Source organism: Macaca thibetana, chromosome 10, assembly GCF_024542745.1.
Source record: "Macaca thibetana thibetana isolate TM-01 chromosome 10, ASM2454274v1, whole genome shotgun sequence".
NCBI classification, from domain to species: Eukaryota; Metazoa; Chordata; class Mammalia; order Primates; family Cercopithecidae; genus Macaca; species Macaca thibetana.
This window is the reverse complement of record NC_065587.1, coordinates 7532032-7559676: the sequence shown is the minus strand read 5'-3', so window position 1 is coordinate 7559676 and position 27645 is coordinate 7532032. Positions and strand designations below refer to the sequence as shown.

The window sequence follows — 27645 nt, the reverse complement described above, 5'->3', positions numbered from 1 at the left end:
GCCTCTTGTTCCAGAGGAGGACTGGCTCAATCCTGACCCCGTCCACTTTAAATACGGGTATGCAGCAACACAGAATAGATTTAAAAACACAAACACCCTGCTAGTTGTAATAAAGATAAAAACGTCTGAAGTTAAAAGTCAAACAAACAAACGGAAACGAGGAATCCTGCATTTTGCCCAGCACGGTGACTCCTGGTTTCACCTAATTTTGTGACTCATATTTCCTCACCTCGAGTTTCTCACTAATCAATCCAATCGTTGGAATGACGTAGAGTCTAACTAAGCAACGAGTGAACAACGGAAAGCACTGTCATGCTGCTGCCCCGCAGAGAAGCTGCGAGTTCACACGGAAACACCCTTTCCGCCGGCTCGATTCCAAAAGAGCATCAGCGCCTGAGTCGCACAGATAGTGGCGTGCGGTCAACGCTTAACAGCCAGCGGGGGTGGAGGCTGATCTGCAGTATTTACCAATGTATGTGGGATAAAGACGCCAGCCATGGCTCATTTCAAAGTACCAGGGAGATGTCGCCGAGGGTAGAGCTGGGAACAAATGTGCACAGTTAGCTCTCGCAAGCTGAGACCAGCCAGCCATAGCACGTCTCTTTCTTAGAAAGGTCGTTGTAAAGTCAGGCAGATGTAGGTGTGAATCTGGCTTCCTTCCTGGCTGTGGCCTCGGAGACAACTGCTTCGCTTTTCTGAGCCTAATCTTAGAATGGGCACGATCACCTCTGTCTCATGGAGGAGCTGTGCAAATTAAATCCAGTTACAGACAGGAAATGCCAGGCAATAAGAGATGAGGTCTGTCTGTGGGGGCACTGGCTCCTGAGGCCGGTGTCTCTCCTGCAGGTCTGGAGACAGTGTGGCTCCTCCCTGGGACCTGGCTGGACCAGGCGGCCCCTCCTGAGAGGCGGCTCTTGGTAGAGAAACCTTCTCAGACTACTGAGACATGTTTAATCCCTCATCAGGTCTTCTGGGAGCCTCCTGCCCTGGCCAGGGTTTGGCCAGTGGGTGGTGGCCAGCAAGCCATCTCCCTGACCATCACCGACGGCTGTTGTCAGCGGTGGGCTGAGTCCAGCCCCCCTCACTCCCTGTTCATTTGGCTTCCATGGCTCCCTGCTGCTCCAGCTTCTTCCCAGCTGCACACACTCCACGGTTCGCCATCCCACAATGCCTGCTCAGCAGCCCTCGAGGGTGCCCCATCTCCCCTTGCTGCTCCTTCCTCCTGGGCCGGACACCCTCTCCTATCTTCCATAAACTAAATCCTAGGCCTCCCTCAAACTCCACCAGTTCCGCAAAGCCTCCTGGCTCCTGCCTTCTACTCCCCGTGTCTCCCCATGCCACCACCCATGTGACATCCTAGGGCTGTCCTATGGCCGGCACAGGCGATCAATGCTGCGAGCAGATCTGTGCTCTCTTCCTGAGCTGGGAAGAGCCTACGGGCCCTTGTTTGGCTCAGGATTACAGACGATGAAGAAAGGGAGATTGAATTTCCCTTCCCAGCCAAAGAATCACAATTTACAAGAAGCCTTGCTAATCATCACCAACCATACATTTGTCACTGGGGAGCTGATGCGTGCCGGAGCCCCGGGTAATGGAATATTAAACTCTAGAGGTCATTCAGTTTTCTCCCTCATCGTGGACTTGCCATTAAGTGATCTTTCTTCTTAAGACTCCAGAGACTTTAACACTGAGCCAAGATGTTGTTGTTTTCTTGGTGAAGGACACTTTGGGGATGTAATCTCGCATGACTATGGACTGTGGTAACCCACAGTCAATAAGACGCTAAGTAACAGAATCGAAGAGCTGGGAAGGGTGAGCCCCAGGTCCTATCTGTAGTCAGCTGGCCTCAAAGGTCTCTACTTTACCTCTCAACAACTTGGGGAAGCGGGTGGAGCACTTCATCTCCCACCTAAAGACCCTGAGGTGGAGTTGAGGTCCTGTGATTAGCCATCCTCACTCAACACCCCAAGAAAGGCCCCCTGCACGCTGCCTCTCACCCAGCACCCCCAGCATGGGAGCCCCCACCGGCTCCGCAACGGAGGGCAAGGGACAGGCCGGTGATTGTTAGTGGGACTGGCTTCAGGACCTCTTTACATTCCTGACAATTATAAAGGAGGCCAAATCGCTTTGATGGACAGGCTTATGTGTTACAGCTATCAAGACTGGCTAGATATCACAGAGAGAAATTTACATTTACTCATTAGCTTATTTAAAAACAAGACAAAAAACATATTACATGTGGGCTGGGCGTGGTGGCTCACGCCTGTAATCCCAGCACTTTGGGAGGGTGAGGCAGGGGGATCACCTGAGGTCAGGAATTCGAGACTAGCCAGGCCAACATGGTAAAACCCCATCTCTACTAAAAATACAAAAATTAGCCAGGTATAGTGGTGCACGCCTGTAATCCCAGCTACTCAGGAGGCTGAGGCAGAATTGCTTGAACTTAGGAGGCAGAGGCTGCAGTGAGCTGAGATCGCGCCATTGCACTGCAGCCTGGGCGGCAGAGTGAGACCGTCTCAAAAAAAAAAAAAAAAAAAAAAAAAAAAAAAAAAAAGAAAAAGAAAAAACAAAGAAGAAAAAAAAAAAAATAAAAAAAGTATTACATGTTAGCACAACCCATATATTTGTATTGAAAACTATATTTTCCAGAACGGGGTTCCCTGAGATGCAGCAGTCAGGCCCGCGCGAGCCAGGCTCACCTGCTGCGTGGTGAGGCTGCGGTCAGGCTGGAGTCTGCTCAGCTTGAGCGCTTCTGGGGCGCCTCCTCCCCCAGAAGGGTGGTCGGGGGAGCATCGCTATCACATTTCAAAATGACCCTACAACCACTGCAAGGATGGCTGCTGCTGCCTGGCCTGGGGGCTGGCTGTGGCTTCCCAGGTGCTCATCAGCGACTGTCAGCTGCATCGCTTTCACCTCCACGCGGGGGCAACACTGGCTTCTGGAGGCCACAAGCAGATAGGCTCTGTGGCTGGAGAACCACAGAGGGTCAGGGTTGGACCCCTGCCTGCAGCCCATCTTGTCTATCCATCCTACAGAGACAGAAAATGAGCCCGTGAGGCGGGAAATGAGTGTTCCAGCACATAGAGCAGGGCTGGAACCTGGGCCACCGGGCTCCCAGCCTAAGCTCTCCTGCCTTGGGGTCACTCGGCTACACCTGTGGCACCCAGACGGCTGACAGGGAGCAGACGTTTCCTAGGTGGAACAGGATTGGGAACGTGGTGCAGAGTGGGCGACTACATGGTGCCTGTTACTGGCCACTGTTTCCAGACTTAGGAGCCCAGCGAAATCCAAGGCCAGTTCAGATGCTGCGTCCCCTGAAGCTCTCAGAGCAGCCTCTCCACGAAGCGCACACCCTGGCTCCACTTTTGACCTTCCACAGCCATCACTGGCAGGCCCTGAGGTGAGGACAGAGCCTCAGCTCCCCTGCGGCACAGGATGTCCATTTTCTCAGCTGTGAAATGGGGATGTAATAATCTTTGCCCCTGAGGGTTGCTGGGAAGCTCAAACAAGGTAACGATATCAAGGGAGGCACAGGGAGGGTCTGGGTAGAGCAAGGCTGCTGTGACAGCACTCCTATCTGCCCTTGCTTCATTCTGCCTTGTCGGAAATCGGAATAGTTGCTTCCGTCACACTCTTTCCTGCCAACCGTGGGTAACCGGATGGGGAGACCTGAGCTTTATTATTTTCAGTATCACAAGTACCCAGCACAGGGCCTGGCGGAGGGTTAGGGATCTGCAAACAGTGGGTGAAAGGAAAGGGAAGAATGAGTGGGGAAAGAGAGGGGAGAATGGAGAGAGGAGGGAGCAAGGTAGGAAGAAGAAATAAAGCCCCCTATTTCGGAACAGATGAAGCCTGTTGTCTGTTATTTTAGGAGGCAAGGCTAGAATTTTGAAAATGTTCTTGTGGCATCCCTAGTTGCGTGTGCTAGAAACACAGTGCTTTGGATGCCTGATGTGGGAAATTCGCAGCACAAGTTAAAGGCTCTGAGAAGTCCCACGGTCACTGTGGAACAGTCCCTTCCTCCTCACTTAACACAGCATCCTAGACAGGAAGAGGCCCCAGCACTAGCAGGATCTAAGGATGGCCCATTCTAGTTCCTCACCTGACAGACAAAGCACAGCGACACAGGGACCAGGGTGGCAGGCTGGGGCAGGGATAGGGCACTGGCCCCACCCACTGGAGCACCTGTGGTATCCTCTGTGCCTCCGAACCTCAGAGACAGAACAGGTGGCATGCCCTCCTTGCCCTCTCCCAGAGGGGCCGTCTGAGGGCAGTGAGCTATCGGGAAGGAATGCCAACTCATCCCCTCCTGCAGGTGGTATTTCTGGATGGCGGCCAGGGCCATGAGGGCCAAGGCGAGATTTGAAGGGGAAAAGGTGAACCCTGAGGCATGCGAGGTGCTTGGTTCCAAGCCCTTCTGCTCTAGGGATGGGCCTGGACTTCAGATGGGAAAGGAATCTGTGGGTCTGTGACTCTACCCGCTCTGCCGTGACCTGGGAAGGCTCCCCTGGGCCTCCTCCAGCTCCCCTGAGCCAGTCAGGCCCACGCAGCCAGCGGCAGCTGCAGGCTATGTCCACTGATGCCAGCCTGTGAGCTCTTCCAGAGCAGGGGCCGAGCCCACTCAGGCTCAACCCCAAGCCCCAGGCCCAGAGCAGGCTTCTGTGAGCCTGAGGGCCGGAAGGGCTCCAGCTCAAAAACTCCATCCTCCTGTGGCTCCCTGATTTGTGTCACGTCTGCTCTTGGGAGCTACAGGACAGCTCCCTTGACCTAGATAAGGGGAGAACCAGGGAGAGGCAAGTTCAGCAGAGAGCCCTGCTGGTCTCCCCTTCTTGATGGGAAGTGAGATAGAATTTCAGAGTCATTCCCAGAAATCCTGGTCTTCAGAGGCCTGATGCCCGTCAGGCCAGGCGGCCCGCCAGGTCGAATCTAATCTGATCCAACCATCCAAATCCAATTATATGCTGCAAACTCAGACCAAGTGTCTCCTTGGTGCCCAAGATGGGCCAGGGAGCAAGGAGAGGACAGATGCTCTGCTGCCACAATGCCGGGTCCACATTCAGGCTGCCACTTGCTGCGTGACCCCAGGCCAGCCCTTTACCCCTTCACCCCGAACCTCGGTTTCCACCTATGTGGAGCTGGACAATAGCAGCACCTGCCTCCCGGAGTGTGCTAAATGTGCAGTCCCAGTGTCTGGGTGAGTGAGGTGCTGGCTAAGCGCACAGATAGGCTGTTGTGGGCCTTTGTCCTGGCCAGAAGGAAGCCACAGGGGAGTTGTCAGTAGGGGAGCGACACGCTTGTGTTTCAGATCTCTGGAGGCTGTGTGGAAGATGCCCTGGAGGGCCAGGACTACAGGCCAGGACAGGGGAGAGGCTGTTGCTATCACTCTGAAAGGGACAAAGTCTGGTGGAAGGGCAGTGGTGATGGGGACTGGGAGGAGGGCTGGATTGGACACATTTAAGAGCTGCTTCTGAGTTTTCTGGAAGACGTGATGTATGAACTTGAGCCCTGACTATACTTTCATTCGCTTGGACCCTCACAAGCCTGAGGAGCGGGCATCACCGTGCCCACCTTCCAGACAAGCAGACGGAGGTTGGGACAGCGTGGGGGAAGATATGCCCCGGGCTGTGTCTTCTTCTCCAAGTGCCCGGTGCTTCCTCCCGATGGGCCCTCCCCCAGGTCGCCATCTCCTCTGGACTCTGACAGGCCCCAGCAGCCCTTCCCCACTGGGGCCTATCTTCCCCCAAGGCCTTTGGTCATTCTTGGGTACTCCACTAGGGTTTTCACGGAGAGAAATGACGGCGCGGTCTGCCTGGCCCTGAGCCAGCGCGTACATCACATCCTCTGCAATGCAAAGTTCACGGATGCATCTCAAGCAGGGCCGCGCGGCCCAGTGTGTTTGTACTTAGGAGCGGGGCCTTTCTTGCCGCCACAGCCGGGTAACAAAGCTGGAATGTGTGCCTCCTGAGGGTCGTTGCTATGGCGACTTCATCAATAACATCATTTTCTGCATCCATGTCCCTTAAATACATGGGAAGGGACGGCAAGCTGGGAACGGCAGAGCAGGGAGAAAAGAACAATCACCTTGCTCCGCCCTTCCCCCTCAACTTGGGAGGAAGGGATTTTCCTCCCTTTGCCTCATCAATAGAAAATTATGGAGTCAAGAAAGAGGTTGGAGCCTTGGGGGTGGCAGTGGGAGGCGGCGGCTGCCTTCCCCAACCCTGACTCCGCAAGCTGTCCAAGCCATGCAGGGAAAAACAAACACGAGCTCCCACCAACGTTGAAGGGGGGCTGAAGGAAACCGGGGGGAGGTGGTGCCCAGGGGGAAGGGTGCAGAACAGCTGTAGGGTCCGGGCTGGTGGGAGAGATGACGATGGCAACAGTGCAGCCTCCCGCGTTCATCCGAGCTGCCTGTGCGCCAGGCCTGCCACAAACCAGACTCCTTACCTCACAGATTCCCTGAAAAGCCCATGAGGGGCTGTGCAGGCTGAGCATCCCTCATCCAAAAATCCAGAATCTGAAAGGCTCCAAAACCCAAAGCTTTTTGGGCGTGGCAAGATGCCACGGGTGGAGAATTCTACACGTAAGTACTTCACACAAACTTTGTTTTATGAACAAAATTATTGAAATGCCATGTAGAATTGCCTTCAGGCTATGTGTACAAGAAGTACATAAAACAAACGCGTTCCATCTTTAGACTTGGGTCCATCCACAAGATACTTCATTATGTATCTGCAAATGTCCCCACATGTGAAAAAATCCAACACTGGAAACACTTCCGGTCCCAAGCATTTTGGATAAAGGATGCTCAACCTCTATTACGTCCACTTAACAGATGAGAACACTGAGCGCACAGAGGTTAGTGACTGAAGTAAGGTGTGGGGGCTGAACCCAGTGGACAGAGCTGGAGCCGCAACACACTGTCCCGCCAAGGCCATCTCCAACGACAGCTTCTCCAGGGTGCCGATTCTGATCCTGCCCTGCCAGTCTCCTCAGATCCACAGAGAGCCCCCCGTGGGCTGGGAACATACCCTGCGGAGCCAGGGCCTGGCAGAGACAGAGAAGCCTTTACAGCATCACCCGGCAAGGTAAGTAGCTTTATCCCCATGTAACAGAAGCTCTTCAGAGAAGTGAAGCGATTTGCCCGTGGTCACTGATGAGGACATGGGAGGCAGGTAGAGGCGAAACTGAAACCCGGGTCTGTCTGACTTGAAGACCTGCCCTTCTCCAGTGGCGGAGGGAACTTTCTAGTGCATAAATCTGACTGTGTCTTCCTACTGTAAACAAAACAAGCAAAACAAACAAACGAAAAAACTCTTCGATGCCCTGGCACCCAGTGCCCAAAGGGTTAGGCTGAAAGTTCTCAGTATGGCACTGAAGGTCCTCCCTGACCCCCACCACCTGCCTTTCCAGCTTGCTCATCCTTCCTCGAGCCCTTGGCGAGGGGCAGCCTGGTGGCCGCCCTGCACAACCCGCCCTCCCTTCCCACCCTGGGGCCTTTGAGAAGGTGCTTTCCTCTGCTTGGGACATGCTCTCACCCTCCTCTGAATGGCCACTTCTGGCTAGTTACTTGAGATGCTATTTCTGTGTCACCTCTTCCAGGAAGCCCTCCTTGTTTTTACCCTCTCCACAGTGCCTAGGTTGGATTGGGGCCGTGCCTGGGACTCCCCTGCCCCCTCCTTGCTCATAGCACCCACCACACTAATTGTAGCTGTTACACATTGTCTCCCTCTCTTTAGATGGGGGATTCTCAAAAGGACAGGGCCCACGCCTGAGCTACCTCTCTGCCCTCGTCCCCTGCACAATGCCTAACACCCAGTGAACGCACAGGAACCGTCTGATGAACCCAGGCTCACTGGTAAGCGGCCTGGGCTCAGCTACTCTGGATTTGGACTGTGTCAGAACAGGGGCCAACTCTCAGACAACAGCGGTATGCTTGTCTGCAGGCCCAGACCTGGCTGCTGGTCTGGCTCCCCCTTGATCCCCTAATTACATGCTAACAGCATCTGCCCCTGGAGCGGCACACAGAGCCTCTCACTGTGCGGCCTCGGCTTCAGTAGAAACACAAGGCTTTGCCTCCCACCCTGTATCCCCCAGATTACATCCTCTGGGGCAAATCTAGGCCTGCCGGGCACCAACAGCTGGCTGCCCCAGACTAGAACCCGCAGCTAACCCTGAGCCTAGCCAACCACAGGCAGCATCCCTAGGGGGAGTCCCCTTTGGGAGATGCGAGTGACCAAAGACTGTGGGCTTCAACTTCCCCAGAGCTCCCCTGTGTCAGGCCCCACAATAGGCTCGTTGCAAACCTCACTAACTGAACATCTCAATGACCAAGTGCCAGGTACAACCAGCGCTTACCTGATAGGTGAGGATGCTGAGGCTTCGAGAGATTAAGAGACTTGCTGCCCCAGGTCTTCTACCTTGTGTGAGGGAGTAGGGAGCCGATGCCCTGGTGGCCACTCCACTGGCAAAGCCCAAAGTGGTTCTAGCCCCTCCAATAAGTGCTCACCTCACACCTCATCAGCTCTGGTACCCACTTGGCAGCCTTGATGGCCCTCAAGGGAATTCTGCTCCTCTCGTCCTCCTCCTCACTGCCCCCTCTGCTTTGGCCAATATGCCATATTGGATGTAGGGGAAACAGTTTATCCCCCAGAGCCTCTTGGGGTCCTGGGTCCCAGCTGGGTGTGTGACCCAGCAAAGAGGCTGGCCCACTCTGTCTGGTCCCCTTCCCACCCACTCCACACACTCGCAGCACCGTCCCTTCTACTCTGACACCAACCCTGGGCCCTCCTTCAGGGTTCAAAGGCCCCTGCCAGGGCCCCAGAGGACTAGTCGTCCTGGGTGTGCACAGCCTTGGCTCAGCACTCACCACCCAGCTGGTCCAGCCACAAGAGCCCACACCTTGTAGTATCTGGCTCCCAACGCCTTCCACGTTCATCTGCTCGCGTGCTTATGTGCCCCTTCATTCCACAAGTATTTAGGGAGTGCCTCCTTGGTTTCCAGCCCCAGGACTCCAGGCAGGCGCAGGCTTTTCTACCAACCAGCCAGCTCCTTGTCTGTGCCTCCTCCTGATCTGCTCTCCTAGAGGCCGGACCACAGTGAAGTCCGAATGGGTGCCCAATAAACACCTGCAGGGTGGTTGGTTGATGAGCTCGCCGGGCACGGACATGGGGCACAGCTCCAAGAGAAATTGTCCTGCTTTGTGTTTACACACAAGCAAAAACCCAGAATGGATTGGTTTTCTGGAAAGCCAGAACTGGAAGGGGCCTTGGAGCGCATCTAGGTGAAGCCTCTCCATTTCCATGAGGAGGCTGAAGCCCACGAGACAGTGACTGTCCTGGGTCACCCGGCAGTGACTTGCCCTGGTCACGCAGCTGTCTGTGCAGAGTCCATATGCAGCCTCCCACTTTCAGTCAAGCTCAGCGCTCTTTCTGGCACATCAGGAGATGGGTGACAAGGATTGTTGCCCTTGATCTTTCCACTCACGCATTCCTTCACTCCTGCAATTGACAAACCTTTGCTAAACATCACCTGTGTGCAGGCCCTGGGCTGAGACCCAGGAGGGAAGGGTGTCCAACCCCACACGCTCATTCTCAGTTTGAGGCCAAGTCACTGCCATGCGGTTCACCAACAGGCATGCCCTGTGTACACAGATGGACGGACAGACAGAGCTGGGACTGTGATTAGCTCCCGGCATGCTTCTCAGAAAGCAGGATGGACATCAGCCTCCCTTCAGCACCCTCTCCCCACCCCAGGGCCTTGACTAGTCCTAGCACCGGGAACCCCCAGAAAGCTACCTCTGTGATATGGGAGGTGGTTCTGTCTCTGACAGTTGGGAGGACCACGAAACATTTGCAGAGCCACAGAAAGCTCTATGGGCCGGGCAACACTGAGGTGGGGCAGGTTGATTCAACAGCTCTGATTTGCATCCCAATCCCAGTCCTTTCTAAGGCATGTGGTTTTAGAACCTGTTGTGGCCTAATTTATAAAATGGGGAGACTAAAACCCTCTTTTTTTTTTTTTTTTTTGAGACAGGGTCTCACTCTGCCGCCCAGGCTGGAGTGCAGTGGTGTAATCAAATCACAGCTCACTGTAGCCTTGAACTCCAGGGCTCAAGCAATCCTCCTGCCTCAGGCTCTGGAGTAGCTGTGACTACAGGTGTGTGCTACCACACCTGACTAATTTCTGTATTTTGTGTAGAGACGGGGTTTCACCATGTTGCCCAGGCTGGTTTCGAACTCCTGGGCTCAAGTGATCCTCCCACCTCGGCCTCCCGAAGTGCTGGGATTACAGGTGTGAGCCACCACGCCCCGCTTAAAACTTTCTTTTGTAAGAGTGTTCAAGGGCAGTAAAGAGGTGATGGGCTCCAGCTCAGATCCCTCAAGCTGCGGCGGGTGCTCTGTAAGGCTGGCCCCCTCCCGCTCCCCTGCACGCTGGCTTGTTACCTGGAGACCCCGCCCTGCCTAGTTTCTTCCCCCTTCCTCTCCCTTGATTCCTGAAATTTCCCAGGCTGGCCACTAGGTGCCACCACAATCAAGTTTTTCTGCCCCCACAGACCCGGGGTCTTGCACCAGAGAAGGCCTGGTCGAGAGACTCACTCACCCACGGAGCTTCTACTCCTCCAAGGCCCGGGAGGCTGGAGGTGTCCTTCTTTCGTCCCTCGGGTTGCCAGGTTTAGCAAATAAAAATACAGGACGCCCCATTCAATCTGAATTTCAGATGGACAACCAATACCTCCTGAGTATAAGCATGTTCAAAAGTTGCATGGGTCATACTTGTAATAAAAAAATTACTTGTTTATATGAAATCCCAGTTTAAATTGGCACTCTGTATTTTATCTGGCAACCCTGCCCTGCCCTCCACAGGGACCCTAAAGGAAGCCATGGCGGACGGACAGGCTGTCTGGTGCCACCCTTAGCCGTATAGCTCCTACCACCAGAGAACTCAGGCAGGTGCCCTGGCCATGGCCTGCCATGAAGGGGGAAAAGGTCTGTTTTTCCTTTCCAGCAGGTGACGAGATGGAGGGTGCCCAGGCATGGGGGCCAAGGTGGCAGCATCCCAAAAGTGTTCCCACAGCAGCCCTGGGAACCCTGAAGGAGACAGTGGTAAGGGCACTGTGGACACACGAACAGGAGAATCTATAAGGATGTGAGCAGCACCCCTGAGCCCCAGCCAGTGACTCTCCACCACTGTCCACCCACATGTTGTGGAAAGGAGCGGGGGCTGCAGAGCCAGAGCCCGGGGCTGTCACAAGCAGTGGTGCTCGCTTCTCCTCCCTCAGCTGTGCATGAGGGGCGGCGGTGGGTACTTCTCATGGCCCTTCAAGGACGAAAGGGGCTCATGGGCTCGGTGCACAGTAGGTACGTTCGGATCATCGGCAGGTACAGCCACTTTGGGGACGTAAGCCAATTCCCGCCATTGACTCAAACTTTAAAAGTCTGCTGACTTGTTGCTGCACTCAACAGTCAAATGTGTGGGTGCTCTGTGGTGTGCCCCGGGGCACAGGAGTCAGGCGCTCTGTGATGTGCCCCGGGGCACGGGAGTCGAGGCGCTCTGTGATGTGCCCCGGGGCACGGGAGTCAGGCGCTCTGTGATGTGCCCCGGGGCACGGGAGTCAGGCGCTCTGTGATGTGCCCCGGGGCACGGGAGTCGAGGCGCTCTGTGATGTGCCCCGGGGCACGGGAGTCGAGGCGCTCTGTGATGTGCCCCGGGGCACGGGAGTCAGGCGCTCTGTGATGTGCCCCGGGGCACGGGAGTCAGGCGCTCTGTGATGTGCCCCGGGCACGGGAGTCAGGCGCTCTGTGATGTGCCCCGGGGCACGGGAGTCGAGGCGCTCTGTGATGTGCCCCGGGGCACGGGAGTCAGGCGCTCTGTGATGTGCCCCGGGGCACGGGAGTCAGGTGCTCTGTGATGTGCCCCGGGGCACGGGAGTCAGGCGCTCTGTGATGTGCCCCGGGGCACAGGAGTCGAGGCTGGGCAGCAGGAGGGAAAGGTGTTCTGGAGCAGGAACCAGCTCACGCAGAGGCCTGGGGAGTGAGGCTGGGGGTCTCTGCGCTTCTGACAGACAAACTGGGGCTGTCCTGCTGGAGAGGCCTCATGGAGAGAAGCTGGCAGAACTGCAAGCTGACCAGCTGCAGAAGGGAGCAAGGCGGGACGGCAGTGCAGCACCCAGCAAACCACGACGCGCCGGGCAGCCCTCTCCCGGGCAGCGGGCTGAGCACACCGCTCTGCACCAGGGGTGAGAAGGCACTTTGTGAACTGATGGTGCACACACTTCGGGCATGACTCCCTCACGAGACGGTCTCGTCCCCTCTGCACTCCCATGCGGCATGTTTCCTCTGTGCCCTGCCCCGTGTGAGGCGTGAGAAACACAAGGATGACTTAAACACATCCCTGCCCTTCTCGGGAGCTCACGGACTGGTCCAGCAGTAGAGGACTGACCCGTTTCAAACGCATGAGCGCGAGTCAAGAGGAAGACACACACACCTGCCTAAGAGTCAGAGACAGCTTCAGAGAGGAGGTGAAAGTGCGCTGGGTTTTGATGGATGACTAAGAGTTCTCCAGGAAGGGAGGGGAATGGGAAATGGCAGTAAAGGCAGAGGATGACACACACCAAGGTTGTAATCAGTAAAGGGCACGTGTGCCATAACAGGGAGAAGAGCAGGCAGATGGGGAGGAACCATGAGAGAGGAACTGGACTGTGGGAGGCCTTGGGAGGCAGGAAGGCAACAGTGCCTGATAACGGAGGAACTTGGGGGAGAAACTGCCCGGGCTGCAGGATGCAGGAGGGAAGGGGGATGACGTAGAGGTAGGGATCCCAATTAGCAACCACAGCCTTTGAAGAAGGCAGGGCAGCAGGGGTGAGCAAACTGGCTGGGTTTGGGAGGTGAGTAGAGCTCAGACGCAGGATCTGGTCACCCTGGGATGTGGGAGCCACACAGGGGAAGGGTCAAGGCAGCACCCCAGTGCTGGTGCCCCACTGATGGGGGACACTCTGGGAAGCACAGGTCTGGGAGGATGGGAAGACGCTGCGTTTGGTTTTGAGCAGGTGGGAATTGCTGTAGCTGGGGTCCCCGTCAAGGGGACAGTTGGCACTGGGGTCAGAGCTGGAGAAGTGGCCACTGCTGGTCAGCAAGGAGACTCAAGAAGCTTGGGGGAGAGCTAGGAGAGGGCTGAGGCCAAGGAGGAGCCAGGGTCGGGGGCTGAGGAGGAAGGGAAGAAGCCCCATGGGATGTACATGCTGAAAGAGTCTGGTGACACAATCAAGCAGCCACCAGCCGGGGGACAAAAACCCACCTGGCTGGCCTCAGACGGGTGACGAGGCCCTGGAGAATGCTGCGGCCAGGGGTGGCCAGGCAGACATCCCACCAGGAGATCGGCCTTGTGGCCACAGTCACAACCCAATTTCCCTAATGAGGCTAGGGAGGGCTCAGACCCTTCCCTAATGACCCGGGATGACCTCGACTGCTTCCCCACTCTGCCAACCAGGCATCTGCCTGGAGGTTTCTGAACCCACATTTCAGATCTGCATGGCTTTCCATGCACGGGGCCCGTGCCCACAAACCCCAGGCTGTGGGCTACAGTGTGGGGGGCGGGTGCTGGTCTGGAGCCTAGGAGCCTGGGACAAGTCCCAGCTCTGCCACCAACATGCTAAGTGACCTCCAACAGGGACATATGGCATTTCCAGAGCTTCTGCTACTTCACTCTAGAACAGGCATGCAGGCCAGCTTCCCTCCAGGGCAGCATGCGTTCGGTTCTCACGCACATCAGCTCCATGATGTCGCCTCAGCTCTTCCTGACTGCCTGCTCCCTACGGACCCCAGGCTGGACACTGGGGGGCCAGGGGGTCCTTGCATCCAAGGGGGTCCTTGTGTCTCACTTGGGGGAGAAAGACCTGGGAGCAGAGACACGAGAGACAGGGCAGGGAGGCTGAGGGTGGGGCGTGAATGAGACAGAGGCAGGGGAGAGTAGGTCCCGCCTGGGGGATCAGGAGGTGTGCAGGGAAAAGGTGTAGAACGTTCTCAGTGAGCGATGGGCAGTCAGGATGAGTGGGAGTTCCAGACAGAGGGAGCTGCGTGAGCGGAGGCCGGGATGAGAAGTTCACTGTGTCTGGTTCAGGACATGGCAAGCAAGGAGAGGCTGCAGAGAACCACATTCCTCTCAGGAGCCATGGGAAAGTCTTGAGTGGGGAATGACAGAGCCAGAGGGTCGGGCCGAGCAGTGGCTCTGGCTGCTGCCAGAAGGTTGTGGGGCGGGGAGACCTGTGAGGCAGCTGCCGCATTAACTCAGGCAAAAGACGGCAGCGTAGCCCTAGGCAGAGGGCAGCACGGCGAGGCAGGGGCTCCCTGTGTCACGGGGCATCTGGGCTGCACAGCACCCCTGCCCTTGGCCCCCCATCCATTTGTTCATTGAGTGTCTTTGATCTTAGGAGGCGGTTGGACCTGGGTGCAAATCTTGCCTTTGCTACTTCTTCACTATGGACAAGTCTCTTTGCTTTTCAGCCTCCATTTGCTCACCTGCAAAATGGGGTAGCTCCATGACACAGACTGTTCTCAGGATCTGATGACTCGTGTCAGAGTCTGGGTGCTATGCTTGGCTATGATGCGTATGACAGCTGTGCACAGTTCCAGTGATCCGGACCGGGCTCCGCACAGGGCGATGTCTTGTACATACGATCTCATTGTAATTCTCATAAACAATTCTATCATAAAATATGTGAATGTCTGCCCCAGGACTCGTGGCAGAGAAGGATGCCAGGGCTGCGCAAGCTACCTGTTGGCCTAGTGCCCTCTGGGTGGCAGCTCTCCGTGCCCTGCACCCACAACTCTGGGAGACTTGAACGTTCTGCAGCTTAGGGGAAATTTACACCACGGATGTGAAGTCAGGCTGGGGATGCCCCTGGCGCCGGCTCAAGGCCAGGCCAGGAGAGGGGCGTGAAGCTGGCTTACCAGCCAAAAGAGTTGTTTATGGAGTGGGAGGCTCATAAAAAATAATGGGCTGGATTTATTGTCCCCGCCTCGAGGGCCATTCCGGACCGCACAGGGCCAGGACAGGCCTCCTCCAGTAGCACCATAAATCTCTCCAGTAAGCAAGGGAGCTGTTTATTCTCCCGTCCACCTGGTCTGCAGCAGGCAGGGGAGCGAGGAGAACCTGCAACCCCACATGTCTTGCCTGGCGCCCTTGCCTGGCTGATCTTCTCCAAGGAGTGACTGAAGGAGGCAGGTGCTGAGGCTGGGATGGGATTCGGTGGCATGGCCACGCCATCTCCCCTCTCCTTAAACAGGAAGTCCCTAGCCATGCTGCCCCAGCACTCAGTCGATAATGGAAAACCCTGGAACAGGACAGGGGATGTCTCTGGCCCTGCAGGAGCCGTGCTAGGGCCCCTCAGGTCAAGGCCTGGCTCAGATCCTGTAGGAGTCCCGTCCCAGGAGCCAACAGGAACCTGACAGCTAGGCACACTGATAGGATCCTATCAGTATGTGGCTGAGGCGGCTCAGGAGGGCCTGTGGGTCTCTGTCCATTGGCTTTTGTTTCTTTTGAGTTTGCAAGCGGATGGTGCAGGATAAAAATAACTGGCTGTGGCATCAGAATCCAGCCCCTGATCCTGAAGTCCTGCTCCACGATGCAGTTCAGGGAAGCTCAGTTTTCCCTCCCACGATGGGGACATTAGTACTCATCCAAAGCATGTCACAGCGTGGCTGTGAGCATCAGGCGACCCTGTACGGAAACCACAGCAAAGCTGCAGGAGGGTGGAGCTGGGCCTGCTGAGAATACCTGAGCTGTGGAGGGTGGAGCTGGGCCTGCTGAGGATACCTGAGCTGCGGGAGGGTGGAGCTGGGCCTGCTGAGGACACCTGTGGGCTGAGACAGGTATAGGGGAAGGACAGTATCTAGTCAGCCTGCAGGCCACAGAGAAGCCAGAGTGGGAGAGGCAGAGTGGAAAACGGAGTCAAGAGGAGGCTCAAGGACCAGCCAGGAGGAGGCTGGTGGGAGGGCCCAGGACTAGAGTCTGGGGTGGGAAAGAGGGCTCAGGGCAAGGGTTTCAGATACAGGCTGCCCCAGACGCTGCTGGGGAGACTCACTAGGTCTCTGCTCTGGCTCAACCCCAGGAAACCTGTACCCTAAAACTCTCAAGTAACTCTCAAGGAGCCCCCAGCCAGTCCTGAGACGGCTGTGGACTTGGAGCAGGGGGGTCAGGCCCCAGAGGCAGGGTGGGCTTGGTCTCTGGCAGTGCTTCTGACAGTGGCCGATTCGGTGGGTATATGCTGTGCAGGGCCTCACCTCCAGCCACTTAGGGGTCTGAGTGCCAGCAGGAAAGAAACCTTTATTTTTAAGCCCACCACACAGGAAGCATGTGCTATGGTCTGAATGATTATGTCTCCTCCAAAATGATGCTGAAACTGAATCCCCATCACGGCAGTCCTTGCTACACGGTGAATCTGCCAGAGTCTTGATCTTGGACTTCCCAGCCTCCAGAACTGTGAAAAGTAAACTTCTATCTTTATAAATTACCCAGTCTCAGCTCTTTTGTTATAGAAGCAGGAATGAAGTAGGATGCAATCTTTTTTGCTGACTGACGGCGTGGGCAGGGGCGTGCTCTCCTGGGCTCCCACAGCCCCTGTCTGGCTTCTGTCACAGCCCTCCACGCACTGTCTGGTCGGGACCTGCCTCAGGTTGGACCCTTGTACAGCCTGTGAGTTCCGAAAGGACCTGCCCTGGCACAAAAATGGGGCTTCCAAGTACTACCCGTGGGGGTGGAATGCAGGGGCCCAGGCACGTGGTCACTAAAGTGCAGTACAGATGGCAGAAGAGTCCTGATGTCCCCAATCCCCTAGGGAGATCTGAAACTCCACGAGTGTCCCAAGCTCCTAACCCCAATGAAGCCTTGAATCCTGAGCTTTTCCTCACTCAAGCCAGTCAAGTCCCTGCAATTGATCACAGCCCCAGGCTGGGCCAGGCCTGAGCCAGCCAGTCAGGAGGAGGAAGGTGGGCAGTGGCCCTCTGCACAAGGCTTTCCCGGACCCCTTGAATCTGATGCTGAGCAAGGCGCTGGGCAGGGTTCGGCACTGTCTGCCTCTTTCAAAGTAGAGACCGGTGGACCCTGCCTTGAGCCCCAGGTCTCCCAGACCTCCAGGGTTCCGCACTACGAAGAGAACAAGGCCCCACCTTGTCCAGAGCCACCGAAGCTAAAATATTCCGCACCTATGTGACAGGGGTAACAGGCCTCGTTGAAGTGTAAACCCGGGACAGACAGAGGGCTCTGCCAAGAGTCAGCTCACCAAGCCTCTCACCGTCCCCTCACCCATCCTCCTGCCCCTTCTCCATACCCATCCTTCTGTCTCTTCCCCTCACCCATCCTGCTGTCCCTTCCCCTCACCCATCCTTCTGTCCGTTCCCCTCACCCATCCTGCTGTCACCTTCCCCTCACCCATCCACCTGTCCCTTCTCCTCACCCATCTGCCTGTCCCTTCCCCTCACCCATCCTGCTGTCACCTTCCCCCTGCAGACATCCTCCTGCTACCTTCCCCCTGCTATGCTGTCACCTCCTCTCTCAGCCATGCTCCTGCCAACTTCCCCTATCAGCCCTCCTTCTGTCACCGTCCTTTCATACATCCCCACCACCTTCCTCCTCGGCCATCCTCCTGTCTCCTCCCTCCTTGGCTACCCTCCTGTCACCTCCCTCCTCGGCCACCCTCCTGTCACCTCCTCCGCCACCTTCCTGCCGCCTCCCCCAGTCACCCTCCTGTCACCTCCTCCTCAGCCACCTTCCTGCCGCCTCCCTCAGTCACCCTCCTGTCACCTCCCTCCTCGGCCACCCTCCTGTCACCTCTCCCTCGGCCACCCTTCTGTCACCTCCCCCTCAGCTACCTTCCTGTCACCTCCCTTGGCCACCCTCCTGTCACCTCCTCCTCAGCCATCCTGCCCTCTCCCCTTGCTGTCCCCATGTGGGTTCCAGACCCTGATGGCTTCCAGTGCTCTCTCTGGGCCTGCTCCCTGCTTCACCTGTACAACTGAGGCAAGTGCGATCTTCCTAAAATGGGCTCATTCTCCTTCTCCTCAGGGCCAACAGGGCACCCTTCACTCTCACGGCACAGTCCAAATTCCTGCTAGACGGGGTCCCGTCCCTCTGAGCTCCGCCAGCTTTGGGCCTGACTTCAGGCTCCTGGGCCCATTGTCTCCCACGGCTGGTGGGACGACGACTCCTCTGGTCAACCGGAATAAGCTGCAATCTTCGGTGTCAGAGGACCCCGGGCCATGGGGCGAGGACAGGCTGGCCTGACGGAGGGACCCAGGCAGCGGGAGCAGCTGGACGATTGACAGGGCGAAGGGAGTTGAGAAGGGTGCTGGGGACGGGAGAGGCACTGGCCCCAGGTCTCAGCTAGGCTGGAACTGAATCAAAAGCAACCACACAGGAATAGTGTCAGGCACAGGCCAGAGGCTCAAGCACCCTCCAGTGAGGCCCATGGAGTAAAACAAACAGACACTAGGACGGACATGAGCACCCATCCCACCAGGCGCTGTGGACCTGGGACAGCCACGGAATTGCCTGCAGTCAGATAGCACAGGATGGTGGATGGCATCTGAGGACTCTCTCTGCTCCAGACATCATTCCGGGAAAGTGAGGGAACAAGCCTGCGCCTTTCCCCAGGGCTGCTGGCTCCCTGTCTCCAGAGCCCTACTTGAAGTGGTGTTTTAAGGCCAGCTGCCTCCAAATCCGTTGCTGTCCACCAAGGTCTGGGCCCAGATGACCCTGCCAGCCCCTTGCCCTCTCTTTCTACCAGAAACTCCTGCTGCTACCCAATCCCCCGCCTTAATCCTCCCAGCAGCATCCTGCCTATGTCACTCTGGCCCGTCTGTCTGCTGACCACCCACCTTCTCTCCATCAGCTGGCCACCACCTCAGAAGCCACCTGCTCTTGCAGGCTTCTTTTTTTTTTTTTTTGAGATGGAGTTTTACTCTGTTATCCAGGCTCGGGTGCAACAGCGCGATCTCAGCTCACTGCAACCTCTGCCTCCCGGGTTCAAGTAATTCTCCTGCCTCAGCCTCCCAAGTAGCTGGGATTAGAGGAGTGCGCCACATGCCTGGCTCATTTTCGTATTTTTTGTAGAGATGGGGTTTCTCCATGTTGGCCAGGCTGGTCTCAAACTCCTGACCTCAGGTGATCTGCCTACCTCGACTTCCCAAAGTTCTGGGATTGTAGGCATGAGCCACCACACTCGGCCTCTTGTGGGCTTCTCCAACCCCTTTCCATACCCAACTGGCTCCAGCCCTGAGCTCAGCTTCCTCTGCCTTGAACAGCCCGCTGGCCAAGCCCCTGGCCCTGCTCCTTATCCAGCACGCCCTGCCCAGGCACATGTAGATTTGGGGACCACAGGCTGACCAGCATATTGGGCAGGCAGGTCCCTCTTCTCCTTAAAACCCAATTTCCACACTTGAAAAAAGAAGGGGGAAGCCATGGGATGGTTGTGATTCCTTTAAACACTGAGAGACAGCTGTGGGAGAGGGTCATGATTTGAACCCAGACCACCTGGGTTCCAGTCCTGCCACCGTTGGACACACCGTTTGCCTCTGTGAGCTTCTGGCCCACATCTGCAACATGAGAGCGGGTAGTACTCAGCTCACAGCGTTCGAGGAATTACAACGGATATTATACCCACCTGAGGGTTCAAGGGATTAAATGAAGCAGTATTAGGGTGACCCAATGTCTTGCTTTGCCTGGGACAGTCCCAGTTGATACCCACAGCCCTGGCATAATTAATAGTAGTATCTCTTTTCATTCTCACAAGTGTACTGCTTTGGATATTATTCAATGATAACTAAATGCGAATTATTGACTGTGGTGGTCGTGATGTGGATCCACATGTCATAAACGGCGTGGAGCCACACTCACACACTGTACCCACATCCCACTACTGGTTTGGATATTAAACTCTAGTGATGTAAGATGTCACCATTGGGGGAAATTGGGTGAAGGGTATCTGAGACCGCTCTTCACTATTTTTGCAGTTTCTTATGAATCTATAATTATTTCAAAATACAAAGTTCTAAAAATCCTATTGTTTTGACTCTAGTTATTGTTAGGTATCTGCCCTTGCAAGCTTACCGATAAAATGAACAGATCCCCAAATGCTTCATGGATGGGTTTTATAAGCAAAATAACTAACTTCAATTGAACCAGAGGTCATCCAGCAAATACTCGGAAATGAGTGACAATGGTTCCCACGAGGCTGGCAGCTGCTCTAAAGCTCACGTATTTTATCAGCAAGCCCGAGCCCACGGGCTCTAACCTGGTCTGTGTATGGAAACATACGGCCGTGATCTTCAGAGCAACACCCACGGCAACACACTGGTCCTTGACAGTCAGTAACAGCAGTGTCAAAAGAAAAGCGTTTACTTTTAGGCCAGAGGTCTGGGGACATTCAGTGTGGGGGTAAACATTAGCAACCGTTTTCTGTCTGCGTAACTGAGTTCATAACAAGAATCCTGAACTGTAGGAAAAAAGAGGCCAAGCCGACTCAGGCTGTTCCTGTGAAGGGAGAAGGGAAGTGCGTGCGACACTGCAGGAAATTTCTACCACAAGATGGCTTTTGAACTCTCGGTGCTTAAAGAGGCATACTCGGTGCCTGGAGCTGCAGGTGGTGCCAGCTGTGAAGGCATCTCTGCTGAACCTCAGGCCCTGCCTGAGTCTCACCATACCTGGGCCGACAACTGAGAGGGGTCCCAGAACCTTCCCCATTGCTGCTGCCTTCGCTATCAGGCAGGCAGGAGCCCAGGCTCTGGGGCCAGACTGGCAGACCTCCAATCCCCCGAAGCCACTGGCAATCTTGCAGTTCCCTAACCTCTCAGTGCCTCAGTTTCTTGATCTGGAAAATGGGGTACTGTAAAGATGCAATGAATGAAAATGCATGGAAAGTGCCTGGTAGCGGGACCTAGCATGCGCAAGCATGCACTGGATGCGGCTCTTGCTATCATCATCATCATCATCATCATCATCATCACATTATACACAAAGGGACTGATTCCGGACGCCAAGCTTTCCTACTGCTGGCCCCCACCTCTGACTCTGGCTGGGACCACCATCACTCTTGATGCCAAGTCTTGAGCTTTGTGAACAGTGGGCTCGAGTCCCACAAGGAATGCCTGTGGAGGGAGGGCAATGCGGTTTCCTACATGTATTTATACATGTGTTTAAACAAACTCCAAACTTTAACCGGAAGGTGAACTCATGCAGTCTTCGCGGGGAGAACCTCAGGCTGCCCCACGTGCTGTTCCACTGCATAAAACCCCAGCAGAGCAGCTGCACGGCAGGCTCTCTGTGCATGTGGCCTCATTTCTCCCAAACGGGGGCCCTCATCGATAGAGGACCCCTACTGACCGGCCCCCTGCCCAGCCCAACCACAAGGTCCACCAGTCCACACTGACCAATATCTAACAGCACGACCCGAGGGCGCTGTGAGCTCACTGCTGTTCCGATGCTCCTCAATGTCCACACTGAACTGTTCGCCACCCTGCCTTGTTCCCCGTCCCATCCTGGCTCTGCCCATTCCCACCTCCCTGTCTTCCTTCCTCCCTCTGTCCTTTCCAAAGGCCCAATTGGCAGTGGGACTCAGAGATGTGGGGACCATAGTCCCTGCCCACAGGGAGCTCCCAAGCTGCAGGGACACAGGCACCATGAGGCAGAAAACGACTTTCTGGAGCTTGTTGCCAGCAACAGCAGGGGGCGGGGGACAGAGGCGGTCACTGGGGCACAGAAGAGGCAGAGTCCAACAGTGTTCCCTGAGGGCTTAGCTCAGAATGGGCTGTCCCGTGGGCAGCGTGCTCTCACTGGGGACTAAGTGTGGAAGCCGTCAGTAGACAGGGCGGGGTGAGGAGCAGGGCCCTGGTGCTCCCTCTGTGTTGTGACTCCTGATTACCTGTGCCCAGCGGGGACACCACTCAGACCTCTGCAGGAAGGATGGGTGGCTGGGCACTCTGGAGGGCAGCCCTGAGGCTGAATAGGTGCAGGACCACCAGCTCGCTAGTTCCTCAAGGACAAAGCTGGCCTCTTGATCCTCTCCCTCCCCCTCCGCTGAATGCGCAGGCTCCCGTGCAGCACCTGGCACATGTCAGCAGAGCCTTGTTCCAAGAGCTCCCGGGTCCTGACTCTGCGGCTGGCTTGCTGTGGGGCCCTGGGCCAGGCCCTGCCCTCTCAGGGCCTCAGTTCCCTCATCTGTCACAAATCACATGAGTAAGAGTCCGTGTTTATTGAAAATGTCTTTTCAATACCTTTTTAACCCTACGAAGCAGGTATTATGACTACCTCCATTTTACAGGTGAGGCACAAAGAAGTTAGGTGACTTGCTCAAGGTCACGAGATGGTCCGTGGAGGAGCTGGGGTTATACAGCCTAGGCCTCTGGGCCTGAAGCCCTGCTGTGAGCCTGGGCTGTTTCCTACAACGATGGAGACAATGTGACATTTCCTCTCACTCTGGTGCCTTCCACCAAGGCTGAGGCCAGCCCACAGGGGGCGTCTGATGAGGCTTCAGAGCAGAGCCGAGCAGGACAGTCTCCTGCATGGAGGGCCAGGGGCATCTCAGACCCAAAGCTCCCGGCAGCCAGTGCGGCCCAGTGTCAGAGCTACACCCTCGGAATGGCGATATTTCACCAGGTGGAGGAGGAGACCACGTCATGAAAGTCTCTGCTGCTCAGATGAGGAAACCAAAGCCACAGAATCCCTGGAGCATTTCCCCTCAGCACATGACTGTACAGGAACTCTTAGGACCTCTACTTAGCATGTGATCCCTTTTCCACGCCGAACGCTTCCCAGGGGACCATGCCTCGGATCCTAGGGGCTAGTAGAGCACCCGGCACATGAATGAATGAATGAATCAATGAACGAATGAGCAGGTAAATACAAGTGACCTGCGCTCATGTAGCTAGCAGGACTGAGACCTTTCAGAGCCCTTTCTGCTCCCAGCTCGATTCTGGTCAGATTGAAAGAAAGAATTCTACACTGAGAGAAAAGGAGAAAGTTCCTCCAGGAGGCCACATCTTCCTGTGGCATCAATTTGTCACAAGTTAGAGACAAGAAGAGCAGTGTGGGAGAGGGAGAGAGCCTGAAGACGCTGCCTTCTAGATACACCAGGCAGAAGGGTGTGATGGGGCAGCGGGCGGGCCCCTGGGGCTGTGGCCAGAGGAGGGATTGTCAGTGCTTATTGGGCTAGGGCTGAGTGGGAGGTAGGGTGTCCTATCATGGGACCAGAACCTGAGCTGGGAAGTGCTGAGTAGAGGGAAACTGGCCAGATCCCAACATCTCTGACTCCCTCCCACCCAGTGTAGGCACAGAGGAGCAGCCTGTGTGTGCCCCCCCAAATCACGCCTGTGTTCTAAAGACCCGAAGAAGCTGCCTGCATCAGTCACTAATCCTAGGACAGGTGCTGCCCTTGATTGACCAGAGCATTTTCCTGCAAATGGGGAAAATTTGAAAGCTAGGCCCATTTTATGGCTGAAAAGGCCCAAAGAGGCAAGAGTAATTGTGCAGAGGCCACATGGAGAGCTGGAGCTGAGAACCCAATCCTCCCAAGCCTAGCCTGGGTCGCAGCCACTCCATGGGCCGGGGTGTGCTCTGGCACCTAGGAAGCAGGGCCACTCAGAAGGGCTGAGCCCTGTGTTTCTCAGCCAGGAGTCTGGACTGACCTGGGCCAACTCCTCTCACACATCTGGTTCCATCTAATCAAAACCAGCTTGTGTGCTTTTCTCCCTGCTCGGGGGTAGGCCCCAAAGAGCTGGACAGGCATGAGGAAGAGTCAAGTGATAGGAGGAATCTAATTTGCCAAATGGCTCTGGCTCCATCAGCCCTCCCAGGGGCTATGGGAATCAGAGGTCACTTGTGTGCAAAACAAGCTCAGGCTTAGCTCCTCTGACATGCTCTAATTTTGAGCTATAACAATCATTATTGCAGTTGACACTAATGGTGGGAAATTGTCACAACAGACTGAGGCTCAGAGAGGTAGACAACCTGCCCCGTCCCCAGGTCCCTGTCTCCCCCACGGGCATTCACGGGCAGCTGGCCACCGTGCTGTGTGCTGGCTCTGCCCTCTTCAGGATTTCCACACAGCCATGGAAACCCATTGGAATGCTGCAGCTTGTCATTGGAGAGCAATCTGATAAGTTATCTGTTGTTTTTTAGATTGATTTCATTGCCCAGACTAAAAAATCAGGAGAGGCCACACAAAAATCCTAAGGAGAGAAGGCACTTCCTTGACCAACAAGCTGGTTAATGCAGATTGGGACTGAGGCCCCCAAATCCATATTCTGGTTAAACCTGGATTCCTGGCTTCCTTAAAAATCAGGATCTGGCCGCCTGGGGCATCTGGGTGGCGTGAGCCACGTGTGCCCAGGGTCCCATCCAACACTAGCCCCTGCACAATTTATGTCATGCCAGCCCCTGGAAGTGTCGGCGTTCCCCCAGATGGCCTCCCCTCTCCCCTGAGCATCACTTCCTACCTCTGTTCAACCAGCTTTCCCACAGCTACCTCTGCCCAAAATCCAAACTCTTGCCACGGCCCACCAGGCCCCATGTTGTCCAGCCCCCACCTTCCCGCCTTGGGCTCCTCCAACTTCGCGCACTCTGCTCCTTCATCCTACCCTTTGTTCTGCTTTTCATGTGCCCATTCCCACCCCAGGGCCTTTGCACATGCCCAGCCTGGAACATTCCCCACAGTCTTCCCATCTCGCTTTCTCATCAGCTCCAGCACCGTCTGCTGTACCACCCGTGTCTTTCCTCTCGTGCCGCATCACCTCCCGAGGAGCGAGCCCCATCGCTGGTGTGCCTGGCTCGGATCCTGGCTCTGCCTCTTCCCTAACTTCACTGGGCTTTGGCTTCCTCAGCGTCACAACCCAGCCTCACTGGGCAGTGGCAAAGGTGGAGTGAGCTGGTCTCTGGGCAGCGCTCAGGCCCATGCCTGGCTCAGCACAGGCAGCTCCTGCTGTCACTGCCCCCACATCATCCCCTCCCCAACCCCAGTCCTGTGGGGGACACTAAGGTTTGTAACCTCCTCAGCGCAGCAGATGCTTACAGGCCAAACCTGTAACTAACAGGCTATGGCTGCAGGTGTGACATGCCCACTGCACACCCTCCTTTCAACCAGGGGCCTCAGCTCCACTTGGAGCCCTGCTGGGGAGAAAGCCGGAACAGAGCACACACAGCCTGGCTGAAAAGGAGGCTCACACCACCCTGGCCTGGGACTCTACAGCCTGCTCAGAGAAGTCACTCTGTGAACTCCCCTCCCCGGATGAAAGCAGAGGCCCCTCCCCGCACTTGCTCACTCTGTCCCTATAAATCTGCTTCTTATACAACCTGTTGGGCTCAGAGTCCTGGATTATAGGGTTTTCCTCCATCGTGGGCAGCTTGGCCCCACAGCCCACAACTGGGAGGTCTTACAAGGCGCAAAACAAACTCCTGATGCCCGGGAGCCACCTGGGTGGAGTGTGGACAATGTGACAGCAGCAAGTGCCAGGAGCCACGGAGCTCGGGCTTTCTGTTCTTCCGGGGACACCACAGAGCCATGATTAGCAGGCCCGTCCTGTCTTTGAGGCAATGAACACTAAGAATCCTAAGGAGCCTGTTTGAGTATTTCCACTTTATTATCCTGAGTACTTTTTAGATGTTTTTGCTTTCACTTTCTCAGGAACTGTTTTCTAATGGAACTCCAGCCTGGGCTGGCAGAGTTGCACCTCACAGCCTCCTGTCTGCCCACGGGAGGCTGGAACCTCGTCCCAGGGTCCTGCTCCATCTCCGAACTGCCGGGTAACACCACGTCCCCAGTTTGCGGGCGAGGAAGCTGGGGAGCAGTCAGTAGAGCTGCCCATGGGAGGGCTTCTGCGTGGGAGGGGAGGAGCTGGATTTACACAGGGTCTGGCTGGCCTGGAGCCCAGTGCGTGCCCTTTGGTTCCCCATCTCTCAGCATGAGCCCCTCTCCGAGCCTTCTGCAGGTGCTGTGTCCTAGAGAGGCGCGCCCTTCCCAGGAATGCCCCCGAGGCCCACCAGCCTCCAGCACCTCCTCCTTGTTAAGGGTCAGCAACGGGGGCGTGCTCGAGCTGGGGCAGTCCTGGCCTTCTTCCTTGCATCTATTTCCTTGACAGCTCACGACAGCCAGGCCCTGGGAGCCTTGGCTCCTGCCTCTGCCATCACAGCACACTCTGCTTTGGCACACAGCCTTGCCTCAAGATGCCTGACCCTTGCATTATCTGAAGCAAGAGACGTGCCTCAGGAAATGCTGTTCTCTGCCTGGAAGTCCCTCTCCTCCAAGCACATGTGTCCTGGCTTTCTGGCCAGCTCTGCCGCCACCTCATAGCCCCACTGCCCTGAGCCCAAACTCCAGGATCTGACCACTGATGCCCTAACACCAAGTCCCTTCGCCTGCTGGGCTTGGCTGGCAGCCAGGCTCCACTTCAGCCTGGGTCTGCCACCTAGTGCTCCAGCTGGTGGGGTGTCTTCCTGGGGCCCTCTGCACCTCCCCAGGCTGGCCTGCTACCCTGCCTGGCCTCCAAACAGCAGGCTCCCGACCACAAGGACCCTCTCCTGGCGGAAAACCCAATGAACAGGCAGCAGGGAGTCGCTGGTGCTGCCAGGCTCATGGAGACAGAGAAGTTGGCACACAGCCTGGGTAGCCTCAAGCCCCTTTTGGAGAAGGAGCCCATGGAGAATGGTGCCCCACTCTTCCCGGCCACAGACAGCCCCCAACCCAGAAAGGAAAACAGCTCCTCTGGTCACATGTGCCACTTGCGGCCCCACATATAAACACGAGAAACACCCGCAGCCCTAGTGTAGCAGGCAGAGGGAAGGAGCTGGAAGGAGGCCCGTGCAGAACCAATACCAGACGTGCAAAACAGTCATTCAGACTACCAGCAAAATTCCCTGCCTTGACCTTGAGGGCCCCAGAATTGAGATGTGGAGAACGAGACTCTGGGGGCTGCCCATCCTGGGGGGGGACACGCCTGGTCAGCACAGGCCGTACTCACCATTGGAGCGGTGGATGCAGGTGTGCTGGTTGTCACTAAGGAAGAAGCCACTGTGGCACTGACACTCGTAGCTGCCCATGGCGTTGACGCAGATCTGCTGGCAGCCACCATTATTGTCCTGACACTCGTCCACATCTGTGAGAAGAGGAAGAGAATGGGAACAGAAATCACACCTAAGTTGGAAGCAGGGCACGATGGGCTGGCGGGACAGGGATGCAGTGAATTTCCTCACATGGCCCTGAAGGGAGAGACTCCAGAGAGGGCCTCCCTGGTGCTGTATGATGGTGATACTGTACAGTGGCCTCCACGGCCCTGCACCATGGTGGCACTCTCCAGTGGGCCTCCACCAGCCCTGTATCACAGTGGTACTCTACAGTGGGCCTCCACTGTGCTGTGCTATAGTGGTATAGTGGGACTCCATGGGGATGCACCATGATAGTACTCTACAGTGGGCCTCCATCACACTGTGCTACAGTGGTACGGTGGCCTCCGTCAGGCTGTGCTACAGTGGTACGGGGGTCTCTGTCACACTGTGCTACAGTGGTATGGTGGCCTCCATTGGGCTGTGCTGCAGTGGTACGAGGGCCTCCGTCGGGCTGTGCTGCAGTGGTACGAGGGCCTCCGTCGGGCTGTGCTGCAGTGGTAC

General features: G+C 56.2%; 2 protein-coding genes across 3 annotated transcripts in view; one reads left to right on the top strand and one right to left on the bottom strand.

Annotated features, from left to right (window-relative positions):
- Window positions 1-27645, top strand: part of MPPED1 (metallophosphoesterase domain containing 1) — an 822621-nt gene that overhangs the window by 576143 nt on the left and 218833 nt on the right. The window lies entirely within an intron of this gene.
- SCUBE1 (signal peptide, CUB domain and EGF like domain containing 1) overlaps window positions 1-27645 on the bottom strand; it is a 145330-nt gene that overhangs the window by 63211 nt on the left and 54474 nt on the right. For both annotated transcript variants that reach the window (XM_050806163.1, XM_050806164.1), the window contains exon 4: window positions 27000-27134. In XM_050806163.1, coding sequence (XP_050662120.1) covers window positions 27000-27134 — 135 coding nt within the window. The remainder of the gene's footprint in view (window positions 1-26999; window positions 27135-27645) is intronic.